Source organism: Perca flavescens, chromosome 1 (genome assembly GCF_004354835.1).
Source record: "Perca flavescens isolate YP-PL-M2 chromosome 1, PFLA_1.0, whole genome shotgun sequence".
NCBI lineage: Eukaryota > Metazoa > Chordata > Actinopteri > Perciformes > Percidae > Perca > Perca flavescens.
Window position 1 is genome coordinate 35,473,871 of NC_041331.1, and position 27,028 is coordinate 35,500,898.

Here is a 27,028-nt window from a genome sequence, read left to right on the forward strand (position 1 = left end):
GTAAAAGATAAAGAGTGATTTGAATCAGTAATATCAATGCAGTTTTGTTCACTTTAACGATTATTTTGAAAGAAGAAAATTAGTCAATTAATGTTTCATAGGATGGTTAAAATAAGTTTTGTAATGCAGCCCTTCTATCATGCTATCTATCTATCATCGCGATATTACGAATATTGCACTGCTGGATGGCCTCTCTCCACCCTCCCCCATATTGCCATTATATCATAGACGTTTACATGCCGATAGATAATACATTTTAGATGCAGAAAATGTATACTGCATAATGTGCGTTTGACTATACAATTGCACGATTTTCATTATAAACCCTAAAACTTAGACGCCTAGAAAGTATGTCACGGATGTCACATATCTTTGTTATGTAACACTATTATAACAGCTCGTCGTTATAGTTCAGTAAATTAGTCTTGAAGAAAAATCCTGAAAAATACAACTAGGATGCCCCTTCATCTAATGACGTCAGATCCATTCCCACAATGCATAGTAACACGCAGGCGCACTGTAAAAAGAAAAAGAAAAAAAGGAAAATAAGACAGCTATCTGTGATCAGAGATGGCGGGCGCCTCCGACCCCCTGGAAGATATGCTCTTTTCGGAGGTGGATGAAAAAGCTGTGAGCGACCTAGTGGGCTCGTTGGAGTCACAGCTTGCTGACCAAAGCAGCCCAGCAGGTAAAACAGACGAAAACGGAGGCGCTGGCTCAGTGGCCCCCGCTAACCATCACTTAGGAAAAACGCTGCCAGCTCCAGTGGGCACCACAACACTAGAACAACAACAACAAGGACGGCGTTATAAACCCGAAATGCGCCAGGAGATCAAGTCTAAAGACGTTAGCCTGGATAAAACTGTCACATCTCCTTCTCTGGGCTGTACCCCTTCTTTTGGCGAGCCTCCCACCACTTCGGCTGCTTGTGTGAACGCCACCAGCAGCGGTTCGCAATCACATGGAGCATCCATCACAACACTGACCGCATCTGGTGTGTCAACTTTGGCACCGACGCCAGCCAGCATCAGCACCACATCCAACCGGGGGTCTAAGGTTAGCCCCGGCACAGGTGAGACGTCGACAGAAGGTAACCCACCGAGAAAACGCATAACCACGCCACGGAGGAGCGCTTCGGCTCGGATAAAGAGTTTGAACGGCGCAGCTGTAACGACTAGAAGGAACAGCAACACAGCGGTGGCTGACAACGTTAACGTTAGCTCTGTGGATACCAGTGCAACTAACGTCACACCAAACTCCACTTCACCGGGGACATCCTCTATTAACACTTCGACTTTCACCCTGTCAAACGCTAACCTCCCCGTAGGGCAGTCGGCTATTGCTTTGGACCGGGGGACTCCAACCATTGCTTTGCATAGACTTCCGAGTCATATTGTAGCGAGTATAGCCCAAAACGGCAACGGGACCAATGTTTCGGCCTTGGTCCAGCAGGTCGCTCGCATCGGACCCATCACCTCCTCAACTTCACAGGGGGGCCACAGCAAAACGGTCACAGAAACTGGGGCTTCCAAAACAGACGATTGTCAGTCCAAAATTGTAATGTCAAGCCAGTCTGGTAATGTCAACTCTGTAATAAGCACTGTTCCCTCTGCGCCTTCTGTTGTCACACCAACAACAACTACAGCAGCAGCAGCTACAACAACCACAACAGTAACCCAGCCTTTGAGCTCTGCTACAGCTGCTGCCTGTGTTACAGGGGTGACAGCAAGTTCTGTATGTGGAACTGGTCAAACTACATCAGTGACTACCACTATTAGCATGGTCAGGCCCACAGCCCCCTCCCCAACACCTGCTGTGGCCACCTCCGCACAGTCTCAGCCCCGTCCTGGACTTACCGCACCTCAAAGGATCGTAGCCCCCCAGCTGATTGTCAGACCACCTCAGCAGCAGACGACCATTCAGCTGCCCTCTGGGTTTACCATCCCACCGGGTAAGGTTTGCAGGGAAGGGAGGAGAGCAACAAGAAGATGCTCTTTACACCTGTGTTAAAATAACTTTACATTACCTGGGGCTCATGAGTTTGGTTGTCAGTAGGATAGAGACTGTCTTCAGGATAAGAAGGTTGCGTGTGTGTGTGTGTGTGTGTGTGACACATTCTGTTCTGTCCAACGTTTGTCTGAATGTGTTGGAAGCTTTCCAAGTTGTACAGTACGTATTGTACGTGCCATAGAATGGTGCCTGTTCCTAAAGGTAAAACATGCCTTTTGATATATCCTTTAATGCATAGTAGCTGTACTGTGAGTTTTAGCATGGGTGGCCCCAGGGGGAATCAAACACTTTACCCAGCCATAATGTGACAACTGAGCCGTGCAAATGGTTACATTTACACCAAGCATCCTAAACGGCACCATGACACAACATAAATGTCACTTTTCTGAAATGAACAAAAGGAAATAAGACACAACTTACATGAAGTTTGTCGTGAAACTGTGTCAGATGAAATTGATCTGTATATTTGGGTAATTTGGCTCATGCTTTGTTTGTTGATTCCATTAAACATGAAAACTCATAGTAAAAAGCTGTAATGTGGCCATGCTGTCACACTTCTAGCCCAAGGCAAATTATTTTATCAGTTAACTGTCAGGAGAAGACAAGACTCTTTCCAATGATTCCATTCCTGTAGAATTGTGACCAACAATGTATTCACACACACTGTATACTGTCAACAAAACGCCACATCCGTAATCAGGCATTCCATCTGTGACATAGTTTGGTGAATGGCAGCTACTTTCATGACTGTCAACCACATTTTAAACATTTGTATTTTTCCTCATAGAATTTCCAAGAATACTAATTAGAAGGATCTGCTTTGCCAGGTAAAAAATTTAGAGGATGTCTTAATGTCAGTGAAAAACACATCAACAAAATGAAATGTTCACCAATAGTGCATGAAGACAGTAAAACATATACTGTGGCTAGCATACAGTAGTACAGTACTGCAAGAGTCATTCAAAGTGCTCAGAATCCTATTAGATGATTCAAGACAACAGTGGTGTAATTACTTTTTGAAATGTAGCACATGCTTATAATACAATGGCCCTTACTGCTGCCCAAGAAAAGAAGATGTTTTGGGCAGCTCAGTGCTTACTGTTTTTTTGTTTTTTTTATCACTTTGGAGTGTCTTGTTGTTAGGAAACATGGATATAATCTTTGTTAGTGTAAATTACTTTATTTGCTTATACTGGGAGAATCTACATTGTTCCAAGATTATAAAGTTTATCAAAGGCCCTAAGTAATCATCCGATTAACATATATTGTAAACATTTAAGGTTGCCCACATAAACCAGCAGAAGACATTTGCCAGGTAGCTAACCTCTATGAAGCTCCTATTCTGTCATGTTATTAAGAATCCCTTGTAATAACTGAGGACAGCGGTCAGGAGGGTTTTTGATCCCCCCAGCCGTTTTGTGTTAAATACTGCTCAGAGTCATATCACCTCAGGAATAATGGCTCAGTCAGATAACCAAGAGACTTCAGGATCAGAATATGCAATTAACCTTTCTATTGACCTCATGTCTTTTTCACTTTATGGAAATTCTGCAAAGATAAACAAATGTGTAATAAAACATTTTATCTTGATCTGACATGGGCTTTCTCACAAGTGAGGCATTATACTAACTAACTAACTAACAACCCTTGCCTTTTAGAAAGTGCAAATAGTCTGTGTAATTAGCTCATGATCACAGCTTTAACTCAATTCATAATCCTTACACTGCCATTTGTGCATTGTTCTGATACCAAGCAAGGTCTTTTCTTGGAATGGTAATTTGAGGAAGTCGTACTGTAAGCAGTGTTGTAGTGTAATGACATTAACAATAATACATGATGGATTGTGCTGATATATGAAAGTAACATGTTCATATAGCATGTTAATATAAACATAGTTAAACCCATGGATAGTTCTCTTACAACCTTTGCATGGCATTTCCACTGTCTGCTTGTTTAGAGTATCTATTTTTAACCGTTATTAAATTTGCCAGAATTTTAGAACGCAAACCTCCCTTAGGATGATACTTGGTTGTCTGTGCAAGTGGCCAGTAGAATCCACAAACCTGCCATCCATATCCAATATGCATTTGGCAAGTAGGTGGTTTAAGTACCATTCAGTGACTGTGATATTATAGTGTGTCCTCTAATGAATGTTCCCTGTGATTCTCCAGGGATGGTGTTGGTACGCACGGAGTTGGGCCAGCTAGTGATGGTTCCTCAGCAAGCTTTGGCTCAAGCTCAGGCTCAGGCTCAGGCTCAGGCCCAGAACAACATCTCTCCACGACCGGCCACCCCCACAACAGGACCATCCTTCAGAGTAACAACTCCTCAGGTGAGGCTCTGCTACAGAACCCAAACCCCCCCCCAGCCCCGCCGCCAAATGTTTTAAGTATTAAACGGAACTGACACTTCGCTGCAACACAAACAAATATATTTAGTCTCCTATCTAATAGCTAATGTAATATTACACATATTTTCGTCCTATTTCCCCTAAAGCAATAAGGTTAGGCTACTTAAAGACACCCCTTCCACTCATAAAGTATGTTCTAAATGGCATAAATGCTGCCAATTAATAATTGACGTAACAACTTATTTCTTCCTAGAAGGGAGTTTTTCCTCGCCACAGTCGCACTTACACATTCATGCAGGCTCTTGGGGGAATCACTGGAATTGTTGGGTTCTTGTAAATTATAGAGTGTGGTATAGACCTACTCTATCTGTAAAGTGTCCTGAGATAATTACTGTTAGGATTTGACACAATAAATACAATTGAATTGATGTGAACTAAATGGTCAGTAGCCTAGCCTATTGATTAAGGCAGGCCACTCTAAAGCACGGGTACACTGTCTGCTTAATTTGATCTTGACATATAGGCTAAGCATTCTGTAGCTTAATTCCTTAAAACCTAAATTTGCCATGTAATATAACACAACTATTTACTATCATTACATCTATGAATACATCTATGGACTATTTCCAATTTATACCATGGTCTGGGTGAATACTCGATTCTGATTGGCTGCACAAAACTGCACAAAAGTGTTATACCTACCTAGTGTTATACCTACCTACCTACTAAAGGAGTTCCAGTGAAACTGACAGTTCTAAATGAATGCGCTACATTAAAATAAAAAGAATCTGTCATTTCCAACACTGTGATGTGCTTCAGTGCCTCGTCCTGTCAACACCACAGGATGGCGCTAACACACAAGCTGCAAGAAGTAAGTTACACTGCCCCTCTGGACTGATTTTGTTTCACAGCGAATAACGTTATCTCACATCCCGTTCGCTGTTCAGGTCAATACTTCAGGCTGCGGCCGACAGTAACGTTACACATTGCGGTTAAAATTGTTCGTAAAAGTTGTTATATTGTTTTGGGGACAATGACGTGGCTGGATAGCTAGCTTGTCTTGACGTTAAACATACTGTCAAATTATTTTTTACTGATTGCTAACTGTACACAATGTTATTGACTTTGGAACTTGCTAGCATAGCGTTAGCTGAGCTGAAGGGTTCTACGAGCTGAGCGGACTATAAATATCTCCGGTTGCTAAGGGTGGCAAGTTGTATCTAAGGTCCAATCTATTCCCTGGAGCACTGAACAATGTTTGCATTGCATAAGAAACTTATGGGATGGGAATTATTGTTCCAGGTATTAGTCAAAACCTCGGGCGTAACCAGGGAAATGGAGTTATTGTTTGGAAAAACTTTAGATTTCGATTGTAAAACAAATTAAAATATAAACTTATGTTTTAAAAATATATTATTTGGCAAGTGACCATGGTATAAGCGGGTTAATGCCCTTCGAGGTGTCCATTGTCAGGTATTAATGAACTCCGGAGCGTCGGACGGTTCACGCCTCTGTCGTCCATTAATACCTGACAATGGACACCTCTTCAGGCATTAACCCTTACTTATATTATATTACACTGACTCACTTACCGTTTTAATGTTTCCAAATGTTTGATATCAGGACGATGAGCTGACAGAACTGACAAGTTGAACGTTGTCCAATTAGAACGGACTAACCGCGGTGACGTTTTTGGTGGAGCTGTTCGTTTAATGGTCGACTCGGAAGAAAGCGAACCTTTTGACAATAAACTACATCAACACAACATGATGTGGAGTTAAACCCGGACGGGCCCAATAACCTCTCAATAGTTCTACTTGTTGTTAAATTGCAAGGTGAACGGCAGCCAACAGGGGGTGCATTATGTCGGCAGGATAATTTAAAAGGCCACTGCGACTACATTGTGCGTCTGCCCTATTTGTGATACCGTGGCGGCAGAAATTTTGCCATGGTGGGCCGCCACTACAAAATCAACATAGAGGAAACACTGTAGAGGTGAGACAGGTTTAGCAGCTGTGATAGTAGTTACACATGAACTGGTTTTGGCATTTATCAGGACACACAAAGCATTACTGGTCCGTTTCATATTTGTTTCCAATCCCGGAACAGATAACCTATCATCTGATTTGTCTGTCCACATGTACCTGTTGCTCATGAAACCATACTATGCAGAGATTTAATCTCAACTTGTGTTCTGTGCCTGTTTGCTGAATGAAATGTAGGGTTATCTTAATTTCCTTGTACAATAATTTTTTTTTAAACTGACTAATAAAAATATCGAGAGTAATTAGTAGAAGAAGCAGTAAGAGAAATATGGATCAACTGTAATTCCTTTGCTGCCTGTTGATAGAGGCGTTGCAACACTGCAACATTTGTGAATGAGGCTTTTGTCACTTATTGGGCTAAGGGGATCATCCCAAATTTGGACTTTTCAGCCAATAATATCTATATACACATTTACAGTCTTGTGTACACATTTACAGATTTCTGAACACATTCACAAATCTCAGTATGCATTTAAAGATTATTTTACACATTTACAAATCAGATTATGCCCACATGGATTGAGATACAGTTGCACAACTCTCCACACACATTTGCAAATAGTTTTGCTACAGTAATGGCCCCATACTATTACTTTTGAAAACAGTGGGCTGGCATTGGCAAATGTGGGTAAGACAATTTTAGAAATGTAATTATTTCATTTTATTTCAAAAACTATATTTTAACAAAAGAATTTAAACCATACAGACATTTGTATCCCCACCACCCGTACAGCTTTACTGGTGCCCCAAATCAACACTGCCATCCCCTGTCCTACACCAATGAAATGCATATTAGGTACACTCCTGTCATTACCCTTTATTAAGGTCCTGACTTCCGAACTGATGTTGGCGCTACAGAATGGCTGCCCTTTGCTTCAAATTGTTAGGATGAGTTTAATGCAGAAGCTAGTTTTCTGTTCGAGATTAGTGAAGTAGGATAAACATAAATTAAATTAAATACAATATGATACTACTTCATTTCATGTTCAATTTTTGGCATATATAGTTATAGTATGGAAATCGCCAGTTCTTTTCATTTTTATTTCACACAATGCAACCTCCGACCACTTTGTAAGAGAGCAACCATGAATGAAAGTGGGCCATTGTACAGGCAAATTTCCTGTATGTTTAAAGTCTATGGAGCTCTGCAGAATTTCTGTCAATCTTAATGCCCTTTCTGGTGACCTTTTGTTAAAACGAATTTGACTGATTTAAATTGAAGAAACTTTGATCTAATCATGTGTAGGTTCATACATTTGATATTGAGTGGGTAGCACCTCATTAAGTGAGCAGTTTAGCTCTACACACTAATTGGGATGTGATTAATATGTTTAACTGTGTAATTATAACGAACGAATATTGTTCATTATTTTACGTATAGATTAAACTGAGATTAATAGGTGAATTAATGTCTCAAGGCTCCTTAATGACTCCATGGGGTCCCCTCATCAAAATTTTAACTGCCACTGAATCATTAATAGGAATTTGCTTATTATTACCTGTGGATACATCATTCATGTTGAAACCTGAGCTTGTGCTGCTGGGTCCACACCTTTGGAACTTAATTGGCTTTAATGATGAGATTGCTAAATAGTTTGTCTCTCACAGTTTCTCTGTAAATCAAGTAGAACAGCTGAAACGGCACAGAAACATATTTCTTCTGATTAGAGCATGACACTGACATATCAGAGGGGTTATTGATTTGTTCACATTGGCATGTTATAGTAGGCAATGGCATACTTCTTATTTCTTTTAGAGCACAAACAAGAATTAATAAAAAATGCCCATTGCAATTTCCTCAAATTGATTTATTCAAATTGCTGCTGTTGTCCAACCAAGAGTCCAGAACACAAATACTAAGTCATTATTCATGCAGATATTTAGTTCACTGTCACAGAAGATGTTTGCAGAGCTGGAACCAGTGAATCTTTGGCACTTTTGCTAAATACATTTTGAAAACAGTTAATTGATACAGTTAATACAATCGATCAATTGACCAATTGTTGTGGTCAGGTAAAGCTGTAAATTAGAGACAAAGTGCACAAAATGCTCTCATATCCACGTTTTAAAACTCAACTTTGACCTCGGTTCAGTTTTTCGAATGTCTGCAGTAAACTGGGAGGGATTTTTGTTGGTGCTATTGGCTGCTATAATAAAATCAGCTAGTGTGTGTCCTCTTAAATACTGTCCTTTGATCATCTAATCTGTCTGTCTGTCTGTCTGTTCATTAGTACTTTTAAGTGTTGAGTTGGCAGACAACTGAGAACAAGTCTGACATTGTCTTGTCACATGTATTGAAACTCAGCTCAGGAATCAGGAAAATAATGCACACAAGTTTTCTAATAATAAGTAATGCAATAGAAGTGGCTTTTAAATATAATCATGTAGTCATTGTTATTGTCATCTGGTCTGATTATGGACCGCAAAAGCAACAGTAATAACTGCTTGAGAGAGAAGCCTGTTTTTCATTTCAAGGTTTAGTGTTCAAATTTATCTCCAAAGTTAAGAACACATTTCTTACAACACATTCTTTGATCTGGTCTGGCTGCAGTAAAGTTGCCCTCTTAAGCTCTTTGGCACCTGTTCATCATATCAACTGCGAGGACAAAAGACTGGCACTAGAGGGCAGCATTTCATTGTCTTTCTCAATTCGGCTCAACTTTCCTCTTTGTTTCTACTTCTGCTTTCACCTGTGAATTAAATTTTTTCGTGCTCCTCTAACATGTTGTACTCAGGGTTACAGTAAGACATGTGTTCATCCTATTTTATAATGAGTATTGTATAGCTTATTGTCATGGTCAATAAATGTCCATGAAATACAGCCGGCTGTACAACACACAATTATAATATATAGCAGTGTGTACTGGATTAGTGCAGGTATGCCATACTGATGTTCAATACCAGTATACGGCAGCAGTATTACACTCTGCTGTATAGTGGGTAGTTTTACAGCAGTATTGCTTCACTACAGACTGGGCTGTCAGAGGCCTTTCAAAACTGAGATTACATTTTCCTTATTAATAGAAAATTCCACCCTCATACTTCATGCTGATACATCCTATGTAAATGTTAGCCAAAATCAGTCTCATGCTGTCCATAGTCTATCATCCCCCAGACTCCACAGTAGCCCACTGGCCTTGACAGACAGAAGTCCGCATCAGTTACACAACAATGGCCCCCTCCTGCCTTCTGTACTCGTACCTGGATCCATCCTGATGTGAACCCGTCACAAAAGAGAGTCGCAGATTGTCATAGCCTCACACAGTCACACTGATGACAAATTAGCGGGCCGCGGCGTTGCCATCTCGGCAGGAAAAGCAGTAGCAAGGAAATGAAAGGGAATGGTGTTTATTCCCAGAGCTCAACCCCTCTGTCGGCCTGTCACTCTTCCCATGACCCTGAGGGGAGAAACGGAAGGCATCCTGAGCTTCCTTCCTTCCATACCTGTTAAATCATTCATCATCCAACTGCCTGATTATTTTAAAAAGCTAACAAGGCTTTGGTTCTTGAGTGTGTTTGTGTGTGTGTGTGTGTGTCTGTATATGTGTGAGAGGGAGAGAGACTGAGCAAGAGAGAGGCATAGCTAGCGGTGGGATGCACCCCGTGGCTCTTACCATCACCCCCATCCCCTCATCCCTCATACACCCACTTCCCCCAACTCCTCAGTACAACATTCTTTTGGATCCTACACAACTTTTAGTGAAGGGGGAACTCCCTCCTCCTCCTCTTTCTTATCTTACTTCTACTCCTTTACGCTCTTTGCCTCTTTCCCTCTGTCCTCGACACAGTTGTGTGTCTGTGTGTTTTCATTTGTGTGCAAGACAAGTGCGGTTTACCATGTGCTTGACTGTGTGTGTGTGTGTGTTTGTGTATTTGCAGTCCTACATTATTTCCATACTCCAGTATGCACTGACATTATGCCACACATTTGCAACCTACTTTGAATACATATCTCATGATGGACAATGGGCAGTACAGCTGTGCGTCTGATTTATTCAGATTTTTTAATGCATATTTGGTACTCAGGTTGATAGAGATAGCAGACAATGTCAGACTCTAAATATAAATGTCCCACCTAGATTTAACACTCAACATCTTGCTTGTTTTGTGCATCAATTAACAATGAAATCAAACGCACCTGCCGAAGAAATATTTGGGCAACCAATTGCCTTTTGGGTCTCGATAAATGGGGATGGCAATGCTAATACAGTTCAACCAATATGGATGTAAACATTCTCAAATAAAAGCTGAATGTAAGCAGTTTAACATCACCGTTATTGTTTCAAATCCAAAGTAAAGTGCAATAAATACAATGCTAAAAAGAATATGTCCAAATACTTAAACACTTAACTTTATATGTAGAGGAATATAAGCAGCTTATTCTATTATGTATATGTCCTACATGATCGGTTTGTACTAAATGTTTTTAGTACAAAGTTTTTTCAAAGTTTTATTCATTTAGTCATATGTCTAATATGAGGTGTGCAACAGTTCATGAAGCAGTTTCATCAAAACGGACGCCTGACTTTCACAATGTCACGCACGGAAGGAGCAGGAGTCAGATTGGAGTAAGTGCAGTGAGCTTTATTCACAAAGATCCAACAGAGAGTAGTATGAACAGGCAGGATACCGAGGTAATGCTCATAGCAGCAGCAGGATGCTAAAAAATAGGTAAGTACTTGAAATAAACTAGGAATGCAAGAGCAAGTCAGAGTGTCGTGAACAAACTTAAGACTCGACAAAGAGTGAGTGTGTCTGTGCTGCTTATGAAGGTGGTCACTGATGAGATGCAGGTGGTGAACTGATGATCTGGCGTAATTCAGTGCAGGTGCGTGTAATCAGTAGTGAACGGCTGAGAGGAGTGAGTGCTGCATGGGGAATGTGAATGCGAAAGTCCATGAAAACCTTGAAAGTCCATGAAAACCAACAGAAAAGTCCACGTAAACCTGACATACTGCCAAATTTAAATTTGCAGTCAGTAAAATGAATGATCATTTTGGTTCTAATATTTGCAATGTAGCTACAATTGTAGAGTTGATACTGTTAATTTACTGTAATTGGCCCTATCTTACCATGCTTTCTTTTGCTGTGACATCCAAGTCACGTACATCGAGGAAAATAAGTATTTGAACACCCTGCTATTTTGCAAGTTCTCCCACTTGGAAATCATAGAGGGGTCTGAAATTGTCATCGTAGGTGCATGTTCACTGTGAGAGACATAATCTAAAAAAAAAAAAAAAATCCAGAAATCACAATATATGATTTTTTAACTATTTATTTGTATGATACAGCTGCAAATAATTATTTGAACACCTGAGAAAATCAATGTTAATATTTGGTACAGTAGCCTTTGTTTGCAAGTACAGAGGTCAAACGTTTCCTGTAGTTTTTCACCAGGTTTGCACACACTGCAGGAGGGATTTTGGCCCACTCCTCCACACAGATCTTCTCTAGATCAGTCAGGTTTCTGGGCTGTCGCTGAGAAACACCGAGTTTGAGCTCCCTCCAAAGATTCTCTATTGGGTTTAGGTCTGGAGACTGGCTAGGCCACGCCAGAACCTTGATATGCTTCTTACAGAGCCACTCCTTGGTTATCCTGGCTGTGTGCTTCGGGTCATTGTCATGTTGGAAGACCCAGCCTCGACCCATCTTCAATGCTCTAACTGAGGGAAGGAGGTTGTTCCCCAAAATCTCGCAATACATGGCCCCGGTCATCCTCTCCTTAATACAGTGCAGTCGCCCTGTCCCATGTGCAGAGAAACACCCCCAAAGCATGATGCTACCACCCCCCTGCTTCACAGTAGGGATGGTGTTCTTGGGATGGTACTCATCATTCTTCTTCCTCCAAACACAGTTAGTGGAATTATGACCAAAAAGTTCTATTTTGGTCTCATCTGACCACATGACTTTCTCCCACGACTCCTCTGGATCATCCAAATGGTCATTGGCAAACTTAAGACGGGCCTTGACATGTGCTGGTTTAAGCAGGGGAACCTGCCATGCCATGCATGATTTCAAACCATGACGTCTTAGTGTATTACCAACAGTAACCTTGGAAACGGTGGTCCCAGCTCTTTTCAGGTCATTGACCAGCTCCTCCCGTGTAGTCCTGGGCTGATTTCTCACCTTTCTTAGGATCATTGAGACCCCACGAGGTGAGATCTTGCATGGAGCCCCAGTCCGAGGGAGATTGACAGTCATGTTTAGCTTCTTCCATTTTCTAATGATTGCTCCAACAGTGGACCTTTTTTCACCAAGCTGCTTGGCAATTTCCCCGTAGCCCTTTCCAGCCTTGTGGAGGTGTACAATTTTGTCTCTAGTGTCTTTGGACAGCTCTTTGTTCTTGGCCATGTTAGTAGTTGGATTCTTACTGATTGTATGGGGTGGACAAGTGTCTTTATGCAGCTAACGACCTCAAACAGATGCATCAAATTTAGGATAATAAATGGAGTGGAGGTGGACATTTTAAAGGCAGACTAACAGGTCTTTGAGGGTCAGAATTCTAGCATAGACAGGTGTTCAAATACTTATTTGCAGCTGTATCATACAAATAAATAGTTAAAAAATTATATATTGTGAATTCTGGATTTTTTTTTTAGATTATGTCTCTCACAGTGGACATGCACCTACGATGACAATTTCAAACCCCTCCATGATTTCCAAGTGGGAGAACTTGCAAAATAGCAGGGTGTTCAAATACTTATTTTCCTCACTGTATATTGTCCTAGACAGCATCAGGAATAGATACAGGGGCATATTTCTAGGTGGAATTGGGTGTAGTAGTCTTCTTATACTATTTATGTAGTTGCAGACACATACATTTGTATGGTGTCTGCAGGTTTCATTATCCAAATACAAGTAAGACTAGCTAATTTCTCAGTGGACAAATAATGTGTTCCAAGAAACACCATCTTCTAGAAACTGTCAACAACAAAATGTCTGTAATGTGAAAGCATATAAATGCTGAGGTCTTAAATAACTTGAAATATAAGCAATTACATTAAGGCAACATAAGACTTTGTCAAACCTACAGTCATGAGTTTGTTGCCAAAGGCCTCAGGAGTCGGTGAATTAACATGTCCGTCAGTTGTGATATTAGCTATTAGGTATTGATAAAAATCATGCTGTCATGCTAAATTATGCTAAAATCATGCTTTGAAAAATGGCCGTTTATCTATCAACTATTTCGCTGAGCTGCAGCATTTAGCCAAAAAGTAGCGGTCTTTATATATTGGTCTGTACAAACAGCCTCTGCCAGACAATCCACCAAGTTTCTCATAGACTTTAACCTGCTGGTCAGATCGTGCTAAAAGTCAAATCATTAACATAGATTATTCCGGTTTGTTTTCCAGTTCCTTGCTTTCTACACTTAAATCAGGAAAGCAAGAGACCACATTTTCCCCGTTAGTAAAACCATCCCTACATGAGGTTCTGTATAGGTAAATGTCATTGGTGTTGTTGGTCCTGTGGACACACATACGTCCCTCCCTGCCCGCCATGAGACCCCCACCGTGTGACACCATGACCCACTGCAACCTAACCAAACATGCTCTTCTCTGTTTCACTCTTCAACACCACCAACATGCTGCCACCTTCTTTATTCTTTCCTGCTGTCATGACCTTTTCTCATCTGTCTGCAAGGCACGCTACTGCTCTTTTCTTCCTCTGCTGTTCTGTTTTTCTCATGCTGTCCAAGTCTTTTCTCTAGCCCTCCATTCACTTCCTCCTAACAGACACCGACACATCTTCGCTGTTTTAAAAAAAATAATTCTTTATACTTTTTGAGGTGCCTTGTATTCATTCATCTCGCCTGTTTCCCCTTCTTTACCCACTTTCTTTGATATCTTTATGCTCTCGGTTTCCCTCTTTGTCGTTTTCTTCTCTCTGCCTCTTTGTCTTGCTCTCTTTCCTCCCTGCAGTCTCCTGTGACCTCTCAGACCACCAGGCAGTGTGCTTTGACCCCAGCCAAGATGGTACCGTCTCCCTCTCCTACTCCTTCCAGCCCTGCCCTCCAGACCTCATCCTCTTCTTCTTCCTCCTCCTCCTCCTCCTCCTCTTCCTCCTGTCCTGCACTCCGCCCAGTGAGATAACCCTTGTTACTCGCCTGTTTTTCATTCTTCTGCCTTAAGTTTTCTTTACTTTAGCATCCTCGACGAGAGAAATAGGGTTGCAGCTTAGTGGTAGTCTAGAGGTTACAGTGGGTCGTGAACCAGTGAGGAGAATCTGGGTGGGGCTAAAATAAATGAGACCTGTTTTCTGGAACATGTGAATGTCACATCTTACCCCTAGCACATAAAGGTGCAACCATAATTCATTATTGTTGAGGTTTCTAATTATCCTGAGCATTTTTTTTTTAAGTTACTGTGGGATGTGATCATTTGGTTTTAAAGATGCAATAATGAACATGAACATAATCTTGGAGCCAACTTTTTGTTTGCAGAGAAAAATGTGAATAGTAAACTGATTTCCACCAACTGCAACAAGTATAGCTGCAGGGTTTTGCTGCCCAGACTACTGATCATAAGATCCTCTGCTGTACACTGGCGCTGGTGAAGATAATATTGTAAGTTGAACTCTCCCGTTCCTAAGGAACTGAGGTTCAGGAGGATCTGATCAGACCCAGCGTTTCCTATCCTAATATTGTGTATCCATATTGCATCTGGACCCAGTTGAGATGCAGTGCAGATTTAATTTCCCTGCTCATATTTGAAATCATCTGAGGAGAAACTGTGATCTATCTTTGGCTAAACAGAAAACATGTAGTATGCTGTACATTTGTGCTCAGTTTTAGACTTTAAGAACTTTCCCCTGTGTTTGGAAGATTTCTCATCATACACACACTAACTATGCAGCCCTTCAGTGCAGATAGAAATGTATTTTGGCTCACACTACACCCCACAACTACATCACATATGTGGATGTACATGTGGCCTTGCCCCCATCCATATGTGGCTTGAGTGATCCTAATGTGTCCTCTATGCATTTTGGGTGCATTCACACCTGTATTTAGAACTGTCCCCTTACGATTGCATCAAATACGATGTATTTTATTGCCAAGTGTGAACAGGCCCCGAGAGATTTGAAAGAGGTGATGAGGGCTTTGGAGTGAGAGACTGCTGATGGCACCTCATCTGTTGAGCAAAATCTGTGTTTTGGATGTGAGATATTGTCTTGTCATTCATCCTCTCACATATCATTAAGAGGAAGTGGACAATAGGTGGCTAATGTGTGGAATTACCAGTGACAAATCTTGATATGAGGCTTCCCTTGGCAGGTAGGTGACTATTAAGGAAAGCTTTGATGGCCTCCTGTCTTTCCCAGCCTCTAGCTTGTCACCCCCTCCCCTTCCTCCTCCTTGTCTGTTAAGCTATGTCCACCAAAGTCGGGACACCAGATGTGACAGGAGCGCTGTGGCGCCTGCCTCCTGTTCTCTGTGGCCTTGCTGCGAGCGAGGCATCACGTCCTGTTTATCTCTCTGTCTCTTCCTTGCTCTTCCAGAAGGGCCCCGTGGCACCGGCCGTGGCTGTGACGGCTCCGCAGCAGACCCCCGTGGTTATGGCCCCCCAGGCCCCGGCCCCGGCCCAGGCTGCCTCCCAGCCAGTGCAGCCTCCGCAGACGGGCATCACCGCGAACCCCGGAGGTCCTGTCGTGTCCCAGGTCCGTTCCCTCTGCGGACCCTGTCCCCGACCGCCCACGCTCCACCCTCAAGGTTGCAGGCACTGACACAGCTGCCAGCAGGCTAGCTGTGTCACAAGCTCAGCCCCGGACCCACAGCCTCACCGCCTCACACAGCTGGCCATGCACCAAGGGTCTCACACATGCCCACACACGTTTGCACTCATACATTCACACACAAGTGCGTACCAACCCAAGGACATACAGACGCAGACATCAAGGCACAGACCCACCATGAACGTGTGTCTATGCATATTCAGGGACACATGGACTTACAGATACAGCCATAGATGCAGGCTCACTTACATGCACATAATTCCCACAAGAGAATCACACACACAGACTGTCACATCTCAAGACATTTAGGCCAGAGAGCCTACAGTTTATAGTTCGTTGCCACTGGCAGTTTGAGTGGACACGTGCCATGTCTCATTTGGCTGAAAAGATGACTGGGCAGCGTGCACCATGCTCTGATTTGTGACTGATGCTTGTCATCTTCTTTATCAGTCCAAGTTATTTCATTCTGTAGTATCTCTGTTTAGTATTAAAAAAAAAAAAAAGAAATTCAGCACAAACACATTGTCTCTCCCTCTCTGCTGAGGATTTGACCCAACATCACAATTCTCATCCTACATCGGCACTTATCCTAGACTAATAACAAAGGAAGATCATTTCTTTAGAAATAAGATATTTGATGCTAAAGTCTCTGAAACAGTTTTGCTCAAGCTGCCAGTTTTTTTTTTCTTTTTTTAATTACTTGTTACTAATTATTAAATTACTAATTTACCTTGCACAGAAGGTAAATCATTGTTTTCTTGTCTTCTACAGGAAATGCAAGAGAATGTCAAGAAGTGTAAGAATTTCCTGGCCACACTTATCAAGCTGGCATCTCACAACTCTCCTTCACCTGAGACTTCCAAGAACGTCAAATCTCTGGTTCAGGACCTGCTGGTGAGCTTCAAAAACCAATAAACACACTGTTCTTATGGACATCATGAAGTATTGAGGCAGTCTAACTTTTTGCTGTTAAACTTGAACTGCCACTTTCCTGATAGATTCTTCTTTTCCATATCCAGACTTTTATAAGACCAACTTTCCTACACATCTGATTGACTGGACGGACAGTGTTTCATCAATAATTCTTTTTCAAGTGTGATTTTTTTTTTTGCAGTTTTAAATATATGTAGGAGTAAGTAAAAGTGGACTCTTTAATGTATTGTTGTATTGAGTATTCTAAACCTGTAGATGGCAGCATGAAACTCTTTGCAAAACCCTCCTTTCTCTATTATGAATTTTCATCTTATACACAGTTACACATTCATGAGCTGCACCCTGAGGTGCCAGGGTGGAAGTTGAGTGGTTGATCATCAGCTCCGGTGATGGCCTGCCATCTTGTTGTATTCAAGTCACCATGGTGGGCTTAACTTACTGTCTGGGTTCTCTTGTGACGTGGTCTTTACACTTCACCCTTCACTTAACAGGATGCGAAGATTGAACCGGAGGAGTTCACCAGCCGGCTGCAGACTGAGCTCAAATCGTCTCCACAGCCTTACCTGGTGCCTTTTCTCAAGGTGTGGTTCTTGCTTGTAAACCTTTTTTTTAACCTTCTCTCTAATCTTGCTCCATCACATTTTAAAACGGCCTTTAACACTGACTGAGGCAATTGTTCCCTGAACTTGATCACTTACTCTGACCCCTAACAACTGACTTTAAATGGCCTTTCCTTACACTTCTCCAAACCTGATTTCAAAATTTCTCCCAAAACTAGACTCTTTAACAATTAACCCTAAGCTGTCTCTTTAGTAATTCTCTTTGCTGAGGCCCTACATTGACAGTTGACCGGACCCCTTAGCCTCTAAATTGACCCCTAAAATAAAATAGTTTTCCTGAACTGCTCCCTAACCTGCCCCTTAAATCATCCCCTAACGTGGCTCCTTAAGCTGGTGCTTCCATGATTTTTCCTAAACTGACCCCCTAAAGTAGTCCTTTCCCTGGCACCAATGCCAGTGATGGCCAGGCCTGACAGTAGAATGATGCGCGCACACACACACACACACACACACACACACACACACACACACACACACACACACACACACACACACACACACACACACACACACACACACACACACACACACACACACACACACACCCCTCTGGCCTGACTTCTGACTGTGTGTGACAGTGGCCCCCGCAGCTGTCCCTGCCAGTAGCCAGCAGGTTTCTCCAGCCAACCGTGATGAGCGTCACATCAAGGCGGCTGACCGCCCAACCCGGTTACAAACACATGTTGTCATGCAATGTTAGGTCGCTTACGTCAAAAATCTGCCTGAAATAGTCTTTACGGAGCACCATCAGCTCCTCAGGTCGGCAGTGACAGTGGGTTATCAGAAATGGCCATGTTTCATGTATGGCATATACAATATTAAACATGCTGCAGGTTCATGAAATCAAATCAGTCAGTTTAACTGTAGAAGTATAGCGTATATAACCACATAACAAAAAATAAAGGTATTGTCACATATTAGCAGGTGTTTCTTTAGCCTGTAGCCATGTTTTTTGATAACATTTTGTTAAATTAGCCAGTGACCACAGCAGTATTTGGTTTTGCAGCTGTGAATGGTATTTTCTAATGCATGTCTGTTTTGCTCTTTGACGATAAACTTTGGCCTCTCTCTGCCTGTCAACAGAAGAGCCTCCCGGCCCTGAGGCTATCTTTGCTGAATAGTCAGCAGTCCCCGACACCGCTCCCGCAGCAGGGAGTCAAACCAGCACCCGGCGGCCCCCCTCCTGCCATTGTGGCTGGGCCAGCTGTCCGCATACGCCACCCTAACAGTGTCAGCATCACTACGGGTGCCAGCGCTCTGCCCGCTGGGACGCTCGGACATGCAGCTGGCATGGTATGTATGGAGCGGACCAGGTGGAACAGACTGCAGTTTAGACACAGTTATCACATTGTTTACATTTACAGTTCATATTTAAGTTGAATTGAGGTCCAGAGTGACTTAAAGTTGTGGCAAGAGTAGCGAAATACAGCAAATAAAATATATTACAGTCCAAGGTATTAAATGTGTAAAGAAATGTGTATGTAAGGTGTGTGAGGATGGAGAGCGAAAGAGCTTTAGAGATCAGGTAATAGATGTGACAAATATTTACCCACAATATTCCTACGTTCAATAAAGAAGGGCTAGAATGTGATGGATGCAACCCTGCAGGGGGTGGTGTGTGTGTGTGTGTGTGTGTGTGTGTGTGTGTGTGTGTGTGTGTGTGTGTGTGTGTGTGTGTGTGCGTGTGTGCGTGTGTGCGTGTGTGTGTGTTGATGGGTCTTATACAAGGCTGAATAGTCAGGCTGGAGAGTGCCAACAGTGCCATGGCTGGAAGTTACACAACCACCAGTGAGTTAGAGTCACAGAGGAATCACACTGTGTTTACCGGAAAAAATGTTTTACGAGAGTAGTACATGGGCATATGACTTCAAGATATGCATAGTTATCTAAACACAGATACGATTCTCAGGACAGATCTCATTGCAGATACAGGAAGAACATGCTGACTTTGCACAGACTTTAATGTCTAAAGGACTTTAATGAGAACACACACACACACATACACATATTGTAAACTTACGTATTTACACCTTGGAGATGCTCATTGTGACCAAACTGTACTATTGGTCGCTAGGGCTGGGCAATATATCAATATTGTATCGATATCGTGATATGAGACTAGATATTGTCTTAGATTTTGGATATCCTGATGTGACATAAGTGTTTTCTTTTCCTGGTTTTAAAGGCTGCATTACAGTAAAGTGATGTACTTTTCTGAACTTACCAGACTGTCCTAGCTGTTCTATTATTTGCCTTTTCCCCACTCAGACATTATGTCAACATTACTGATGATTATTTATCTAAAATCTAAGTGTGAAGATATTTTGTTAAAGCTCCAATTGTCAACCCTAGAATATTGCCGGAATATCGATATTGAGATATTTGGTCAAGAATATTGTGATATCTGATTTTCTCCATATCGCCCAGCCCTACTGGTCGCTGATCAGAGCCGATGGTGGTTAAGCACTTGACTCAAAGGCCACCTTGATGATTATTGTTTGTTATGGTCTTGCCAAGACTGACACCTGAATTAGAAATACAGTATGCGACCAAGGAGCAGGAATATTTCATTTATGCAAGGTGATATATAAATAAAGTTTATTTGTTTTGGCTGACAACATTTCTGACATGCTATGATAAAAAGATAATGTCATTATAATGCCCACACACTAGTTACGATTACCAATTTTTATTATTTTAGAAAAATGGGCCTCAGTTATTGAGCTTTTCTAATTCAATACATCATAATAATCTAATAACAGTAATATATCAAATAATACTTGGATAAGTAATAAACCTGGAAACCTAGCTGCTGTCTTGGTTGAAGCTCCAATTGTGACAATTTGAAAATGTCTAACTTGTTTCACTCCTAGACTTATCTTAGTATTAGCCTCAACCCTATCCCCTGCCCACTGAGAACAACACATCAACAACAATCTTTCTGCAACAAAAATGTTTGCCATCAAAATTCTTTGAAATATTATAAAAAAAAATCACATAAACCATTTTACGCAATGGGGCTTTAAGTACGCTTTATTAGGGTACTACAGTATTATATAGCGACTGTTACGATAGTTACTTTTTTAATTTATTGATTTGTCAATGTTTTAATAGTTTTTCTTTTACTTTATTTATACTGTATTACTCTGCAAATTAGCCCGAAAAGTGTAAATCAGAAAGAGAAAATATTGTGGCAACATCTTTGGACCAAGGGTAATTGGGTGCTCTATCCCAGTTAAATATCTATTTGGTCAGCCTTTCCTCTGGCAACTAGACAAGTAGTTCCCAAGTTTGTGAGCAGTCCACCCAGTGATATTGTGGGGATACAGCTGAAGTAAGGCCAGGTACCCTGCAGGGTCCAGCACCGGACACTGACAGCCTCACTCAACTCACAGCAGTATTGCAGTCTACTGTATATGTGTGTGCACACGCACTGAGAAAATGATGTGTTTACACAGAGCACAGGCAGTCTATGGATGGGTCAAGCGAGGTCAGACTCAAATTGGTCTGGTCCAGGCAGAGGGGTGGGCGAGCTAAAGGCTTGTCTTTCTCTTTTACTTTTTTTTTTTTTCTCTCACTCTTCCTCCTCCTTCCTTATCTCTTCTTTCTCTCGCCATTTTCCTCACTAGTTTTTTTTCTCTCTCACTTGCTTTTTCTCTTTATCTCTTTTCCATCCTCTGCTCTCTTTCCATCTCTTTCCAACAGTTTCTTTCACTGTATCTAACCCCGCCTCGTTCTCTCATCTCCCTCCCTCCTTTTCTCTCTTTCCGTTAACCGTTAAAGGGTGAAGCGAGGTAACTAGGTCAGCCCCGGGTCAATTATAAAGCAATGTGGCGGCCGCAGTCTATGTCCAGAACATGCCTCTGGTCTCTCTCCATCTCTCTCTCTCACGCACACACATGCATAAAACACCAACATAAGCTATCACACAAAACATTAGTAAATGATCGCCCCTGGCACAGACAACATTCTGAAACCAGACAGCTAGTTGAATTAGGCTAAAAGAAAATCCTTACAGTAGTGTGGGCAGATTTGACATACTCAAATGTGAACGTAATGAATGTCTTGTAAAGTGTAGCAACTGTAACTTAAAGTCTAAAGATGTGGAGTAGTATAAGGTTTCTTCTGTAGTTACACTTACTGCACAAGGCTATACAGTTATGCATAGTTATTTTCAAAATGTTATTTTTCAAAGCTGTATATGCTTTAAGTGGAGATAGCATGACATGGTATGAGTTTCATGTGATTACGGCTTGTTTTTATTGCAAGCGATCTGAAGTACGACTATGTTTCTTTAACATATTTAGGGGTAGAAGATCTAATAAAATTGTCAAATATAAATTTACTATAAAATCAAGTTACACCCCTAGTCAAATAAACTTGCTGGACCTTTGCTGAACTTCCTCGGGGCTAATTATGTACAGTATAAGGTAAATATATGTTGTCCAATGATTGTTAGCCATAAATAAGCTGCAGTGTGTGCACTGTTTGTGTGCTAACATGTTCTGTGGTGTTACCAGTTACAAGTCAAATGTGTGTGTAGTCTTGACACATACATTTTTAAATTTGTTTCGTCTGAATACTGTTCTTACAGCTAGAATTTCATTGAAGAAGCAGTTTTTTTCAATACTAGCGCTAATGAATCCACTAGTGTCAGATGTTTACAGTTATTGAACTAACATCTAACATTTAATATCGTTTTTTAATAATTGATGTTTGAAAGTAGAAATAAAATTATTTTGAAATAAAAGACAAGCAGTGATTTAGATTTCAGTGTCTTACATTTTAACCTATGAATCCCAAACTTTCTACCTGACTTTTTTTTTTCTCCCACTTAACTGTCGCCGTCTGGCCAGAGTTGCTAGCTATCTCTGCCTGTGCTGAATGTATTTTTTTTTTCCTCTTCCCTTCCACTCTTGCAAGCCCCTGCAGTGGATCTCTGGGAAAATGGCCTCTGTCTTGTTTTCAGTAGCTTGAACAGTAATATAGCATGTGTCAGGGAATGGAAAACAAGGCTAAAAAATATGCAGCAAGAAGCAAACTGGTAGGAATGGATGGCTGAGCCCAAGGCTGGGCCTGTGGCTGCTACCAAGGAAGGAAGTGACTCTAATAGCCCAGCACAGCAGCCCCCCACCCCCTTCTTTATTCTTCTTCTTCTTCTATCACTACTACTTCTCCTTCTTCTAAACTACTTTTTCACTGCGGTCTTGACTCTATATTGCATTTGTCTTATCTGGAAATGCAAGCAAATGTAGGTCATGTACAGTGTCAGAAATCCATCCTCCTTGAGCATATGCATTGAGCTCCACATTCTCCGTGTGTAGGAATAGCCACTGTTAAATGCATCATCCTTGTATCTATTCTGCATCTATCCTGCTTTACTACTGCAGATATTTTAATATGTTACAGTAGAATAGAAATCAGGACACAAAACTCAAACTCTCGGCCAGCTCGACTGTGCATCGTTTCTTGAAACTAACAGAAGTGGTTCAGCAGGCGTGCAGTTGTACACTTTTTAATCCCCTCTCTCCCTTACAAATAGTTTCATTCTTTGAACTACTTCAGTAAAATCTCTATTTGCCTTTCTTCCTCAGGGTATCAAGGCAGCAGGCGCTGTCAGTGGCCAGGTTCGGATGCCCGTGGTGATCACACAGTCTGTCAGAGCGCAAGGTAGGACAGCTACAGGCCTTCTCCAGCCACTTTTGATTCAGTCTTCTGAATTCAATCACATGTACAGTATCTTGACATTTTTATTTCAGGTGTTCTTTTGTCCATGTCTCTCTCAGAAAAAGATATTTTAAAATTGTGCAGGACTACAGTTCAGTTGAGGAGAAGATTAAACAAAGACTTCTCGTAGGTTTGAGTTAAGAGTTTTCCATCTTTGAAGAAGTCCTCAGACACACACTTTGCTTCTGGTTCTTGCCTGCATTTTTGACTTCTCCCAGTAAGGCTGCATGCTCGGCCAGGTCTTTCAAAATGTTCAAACTCAGCCTGACCTTCTGGTTAAATAAAGAGCCAGCGAAATAGGTGAAACAAAAGATAGCCATTAGTGAAACCCTACATGTTCTCTCAGTAGGCTGTAAGATGTGTAAACAGGCAGGAGCCACAGAGAGAACAGGTGCTTTTTATTTTTTTTCCTGTCTGGTTATAAAGCCTTCTCAAACATTTGCGCTGCTGCTTACTCACACTGATTCACAAACACTCTTCCCACAGAATCCCACAAATATCTCCCCAACAGCAACCAGGCGTAACGCTCCCCTAAGAGAGCTGTGTGCTCTCAGGTGGTGTGTGTAATGCGTGTACGTGTTTGTACCTGTTTTTGCGTGCGTGCGTGTGTGTGTGTGTGTGTGTGTGTGTGCGTGTGCGTGTGCATGCATACGTACGATCGGAGATGCATACAAATTTGATCTGCCCCCTTCCCCAAGATTGCCTGCAGTGAAAGATCTGTAGGTTGTTTTATGCCCATAAATTGGAATGCGGGGATAGTTCTAAAAATACTTTTCTGTGCCTCTTGGCTAGGAACATGCCTGTTAAAATCAAGTTTAAATTCACTCTGGCAGTCCTTGTGCCTCTCTGGAAAACGTGTCTCGGAGCAGGATGCGGTTTAGGAGTGTAAGGAGAGCCGGTGAAGCGCAGTGATATTGACAGAGCGACGCTCTCCGCACCAACCTGGGGAGAGCGACAGTACTGCTCTCCCCCCACCCCCCACCCCTTCCATCTACCCCTGCGAGGATGACATAGACAGTTGAAGGTAGTCGTTAAAGAGGAGGATATTTGACGCAGATAGAAGGGGACATTTCAATGATAACATTACTCCTTTTCCTGTTTTGTTTAGTGTTTTCTTCTTTGTTTGTATCCCCATTTCTTAACAGGCACGATGGGGAAGGGAGGCATCGTCCAAGCAGGCAAAAGTCCCGTGGGCCTTTCTGTTCACTACTCTGGGAATCAGAAAAACAAGCTCAACGACCCCGGAGGAGGTTCTTTCAGGTACCACTCTTCTCGCCGTGAGACCGGCTGTAGAGCGGCTGTCGTTCCCGGCAGCCGTCACATGGGGGCAGCATTTCACTAAGCTGCTTCCCGCATGACTACGGGCTACACTCTCAGCTAAGGCTATGAGTGTTTATCCCAGTTGCCTGCTTGGCCTTCTGGCTGCCTGCCTGCCCCAGCTGACTGGCTGTGCTGGTTGATCGGTGGTCCTTTCTCTCTGCGCCCACCACATAGCAACACACCGCGAGGCGATAGATCACCCCTCGCGATCGCCCTCCTTGTGTCAGTGTCACAACTCATCGACAGAATCACAAATGAGCTACGTCTTAATTTAGAAATACGGTAATTGTGTCCAGATGGTTGGAATTTCTGGATGCGGTTCTGAAAATACCTTTTGGTTAAGTCAAACATACGGTGTTTAGCCCGCAGCTCTGCTCTCTCTCTCTCTCTCTCTCTCTCTCTCTCTCTCTCTCTCTCTCTCTCTCTCTGGTCTTGTCTCTGCTTCAGCTGGGCTTTTGTCTCAAAAACATAAAAGGTTCATCGCCCACATGCTGGCCTTTGTGGTTCATGTTGTGTGTGAGTCTTTGTGTATTTGTGTTTGTCTGTGTGTGCAGCATATATGTGTGTTTGTGTGTGTATGTGCGTGTCTATGTTTGAATATATGTTTGTTTTTGTCCCTGCTTGGGTGCACATGAACATGTGTGTATATGCTGAAGATCAGAGAATGTTGCATATGTGTGTATTGACAGGAGCAGGGGTTTAGGATTGCCCTGGTGTGACCGAGCCGGGGCAAGAAGAGTCTGGGCCAATTGGGCCAACGGGTTCATTGTAATGGCTCCCATGTCCTGAGGGGAGAGGCAGCGCCCGAGGCTCTGATTGATAAACCAATAAATCTTTAGCTACGTTGGTAATTAAGCTGTCAGACTCGCTTGTTACTGTCGACCTTTTTTCCCCCCGCGGTGATGGCAGTGGCCCTCCACACACAAACGCGCTGGTTTCAACATGATCCCAATAACACACAGCACCATTGTCACGGAAGAAGCATGTCACTGACATTTTGTAGCATATTTTCCTTTCATCCAGGTCGGGTGATAATCCGCCCGGTCTGCATGTACTGTATGTGTTTAACCAGCTACACAATGGCAGGTGGTCCCTAAACAGCGTTCTCGCTTCAGTCCACGTGTTTGTCTTCACATGCAGGCAGTTTGTTTTCTTCGACACGCTCTCGCTGAACTTCCTTGACTCACATTTTTAATTTCAGTCAAATACGAGGTTGATATTCACTCCAGAAACCTGCAACATGAACATAATGACTGGGCCTGTGAACAAACGTGGCAGATGTGTTCTTGTAAATCACAATTGATTTGCTTTAGAAGTTGTTCAGAGTTACCTATGAGTTTCTTCTGAATTTGATCTTCCAAGGCTCCATTGGCATAATATAGTCAAGTCAGGTCGGATTTATTTAAGTGTTTCCGATGTGATTTTTACTACTTACAAATCAACAAAGGCTTACCATTAGAGAGGAGCAAACGTGAGAAAGTGTGAAAGTGATCGTAAGAAAGAGAAAAGAATCCACTGAGGACGGCCGGCCTGGTCAGCCAGCATCCACCAGCCTCAACAGCCTGCACCGTGTTCAGCTGTAGTCGGGGGACTGATGTGTGTATGGCTGTCACTCCGAGCCAGTGGTCCCAGCGGGCCAGCTGTAGCACAAACACACCCATACACACTGCAGGGCTTGTGGGGTTTCCAGTGCAGCTACAACCTTCTGTGCGAGTGCTTGTGTGTGTGTGTGTGTGTGTGTCTGTGTGTGTAGTTTACAGTACAGAGTGAAAGCAGCTGTCTCTGTTCCCTCCTCCCCTCCTCATCTCTCTGTAAACACTCGACATCCGCTGTAATCACAGGCGAGCCAGCCGAGGCCCTCAGCCCTCTGCCAACCTCCGAGCTCAGCCTCAGCCCCTCAAATCCAACTCTGTCTTACATGGTGGACACACATCCATGCGCATAAACACACAAACACTCACATCGTTGCATAGGAAAAGACACACACACAGACACACATAAGAAACAAAAGTTTTTCTTCACCAGTCACTGTTGCCAGCGGATTTCAAAGCCCTTTTTCCATCATTTACCAGCAAAGTGAGTTAATTCGGCCTTTGTGGTGACATCCTTTGTTGGTCTTTAAATTGCTATGTGATGTGCCTATTTTGCTAAAAGATGATTTACAAATAAATTTGACTCAATTAGAACTTAAAAGTGACCCCCCAAAAATTGTTGATGCAGAGACTTGGAAACACAGCAGTCACAATATTAGATTACGTTCAGTGGGTGCTGTGCCACTAACGTTCCTTAAA

At 42.3% G+C, this 27,028-nt stretch overlaps 1 protein-coding gene across 1 annotated transcript in view; it reads left to right on the forward strand.

Moving 5' to 3' along the window:
• Window positions 1-557: 557 nt before the first annotated feature.
• LOC114561159 (transcription initiation factor TFIID subunit 4) overlaps window positions 558-27,028 on the forward strand; it is an 89,230-nt gene continuing 62,759 nt past the window's right edge. Inside the window, exons 1-8 of the mRNA XM_028586937.1 lie at window positions 558-1,951; window positions 4,182-4,342; window positions 15,904-16,062; window positions 16,909-17,031; window positions 17,562-17,651; window positions 18,774-18,983; window positions 23,285-23,360; window positions 24,563-24,677. Coding sequence (XP_028442738.1) covers window positions 571-1,951; window positions 4,182-4,342; window positions 15,904-16,062; window positions 16,909-17,031; window positions 17,562-17,651; window positions 18,774-18,983; window positions 23,285-23,360; window positions 24,563-24,677 — 2,315 coding nt within the window. The 5' untranslated portion in view covers window positions 558-570. The remainder of the gene's footprint in view (window positions 1,952-4,181; window positions 4,343-15,903; window positions 16,063-16,908; window positions 17,032-17,561; window positions 17,652-18,773; window positions 18,984-23,284; window positions 23,361-24,562; window positions 24,678-27,028) is intronic.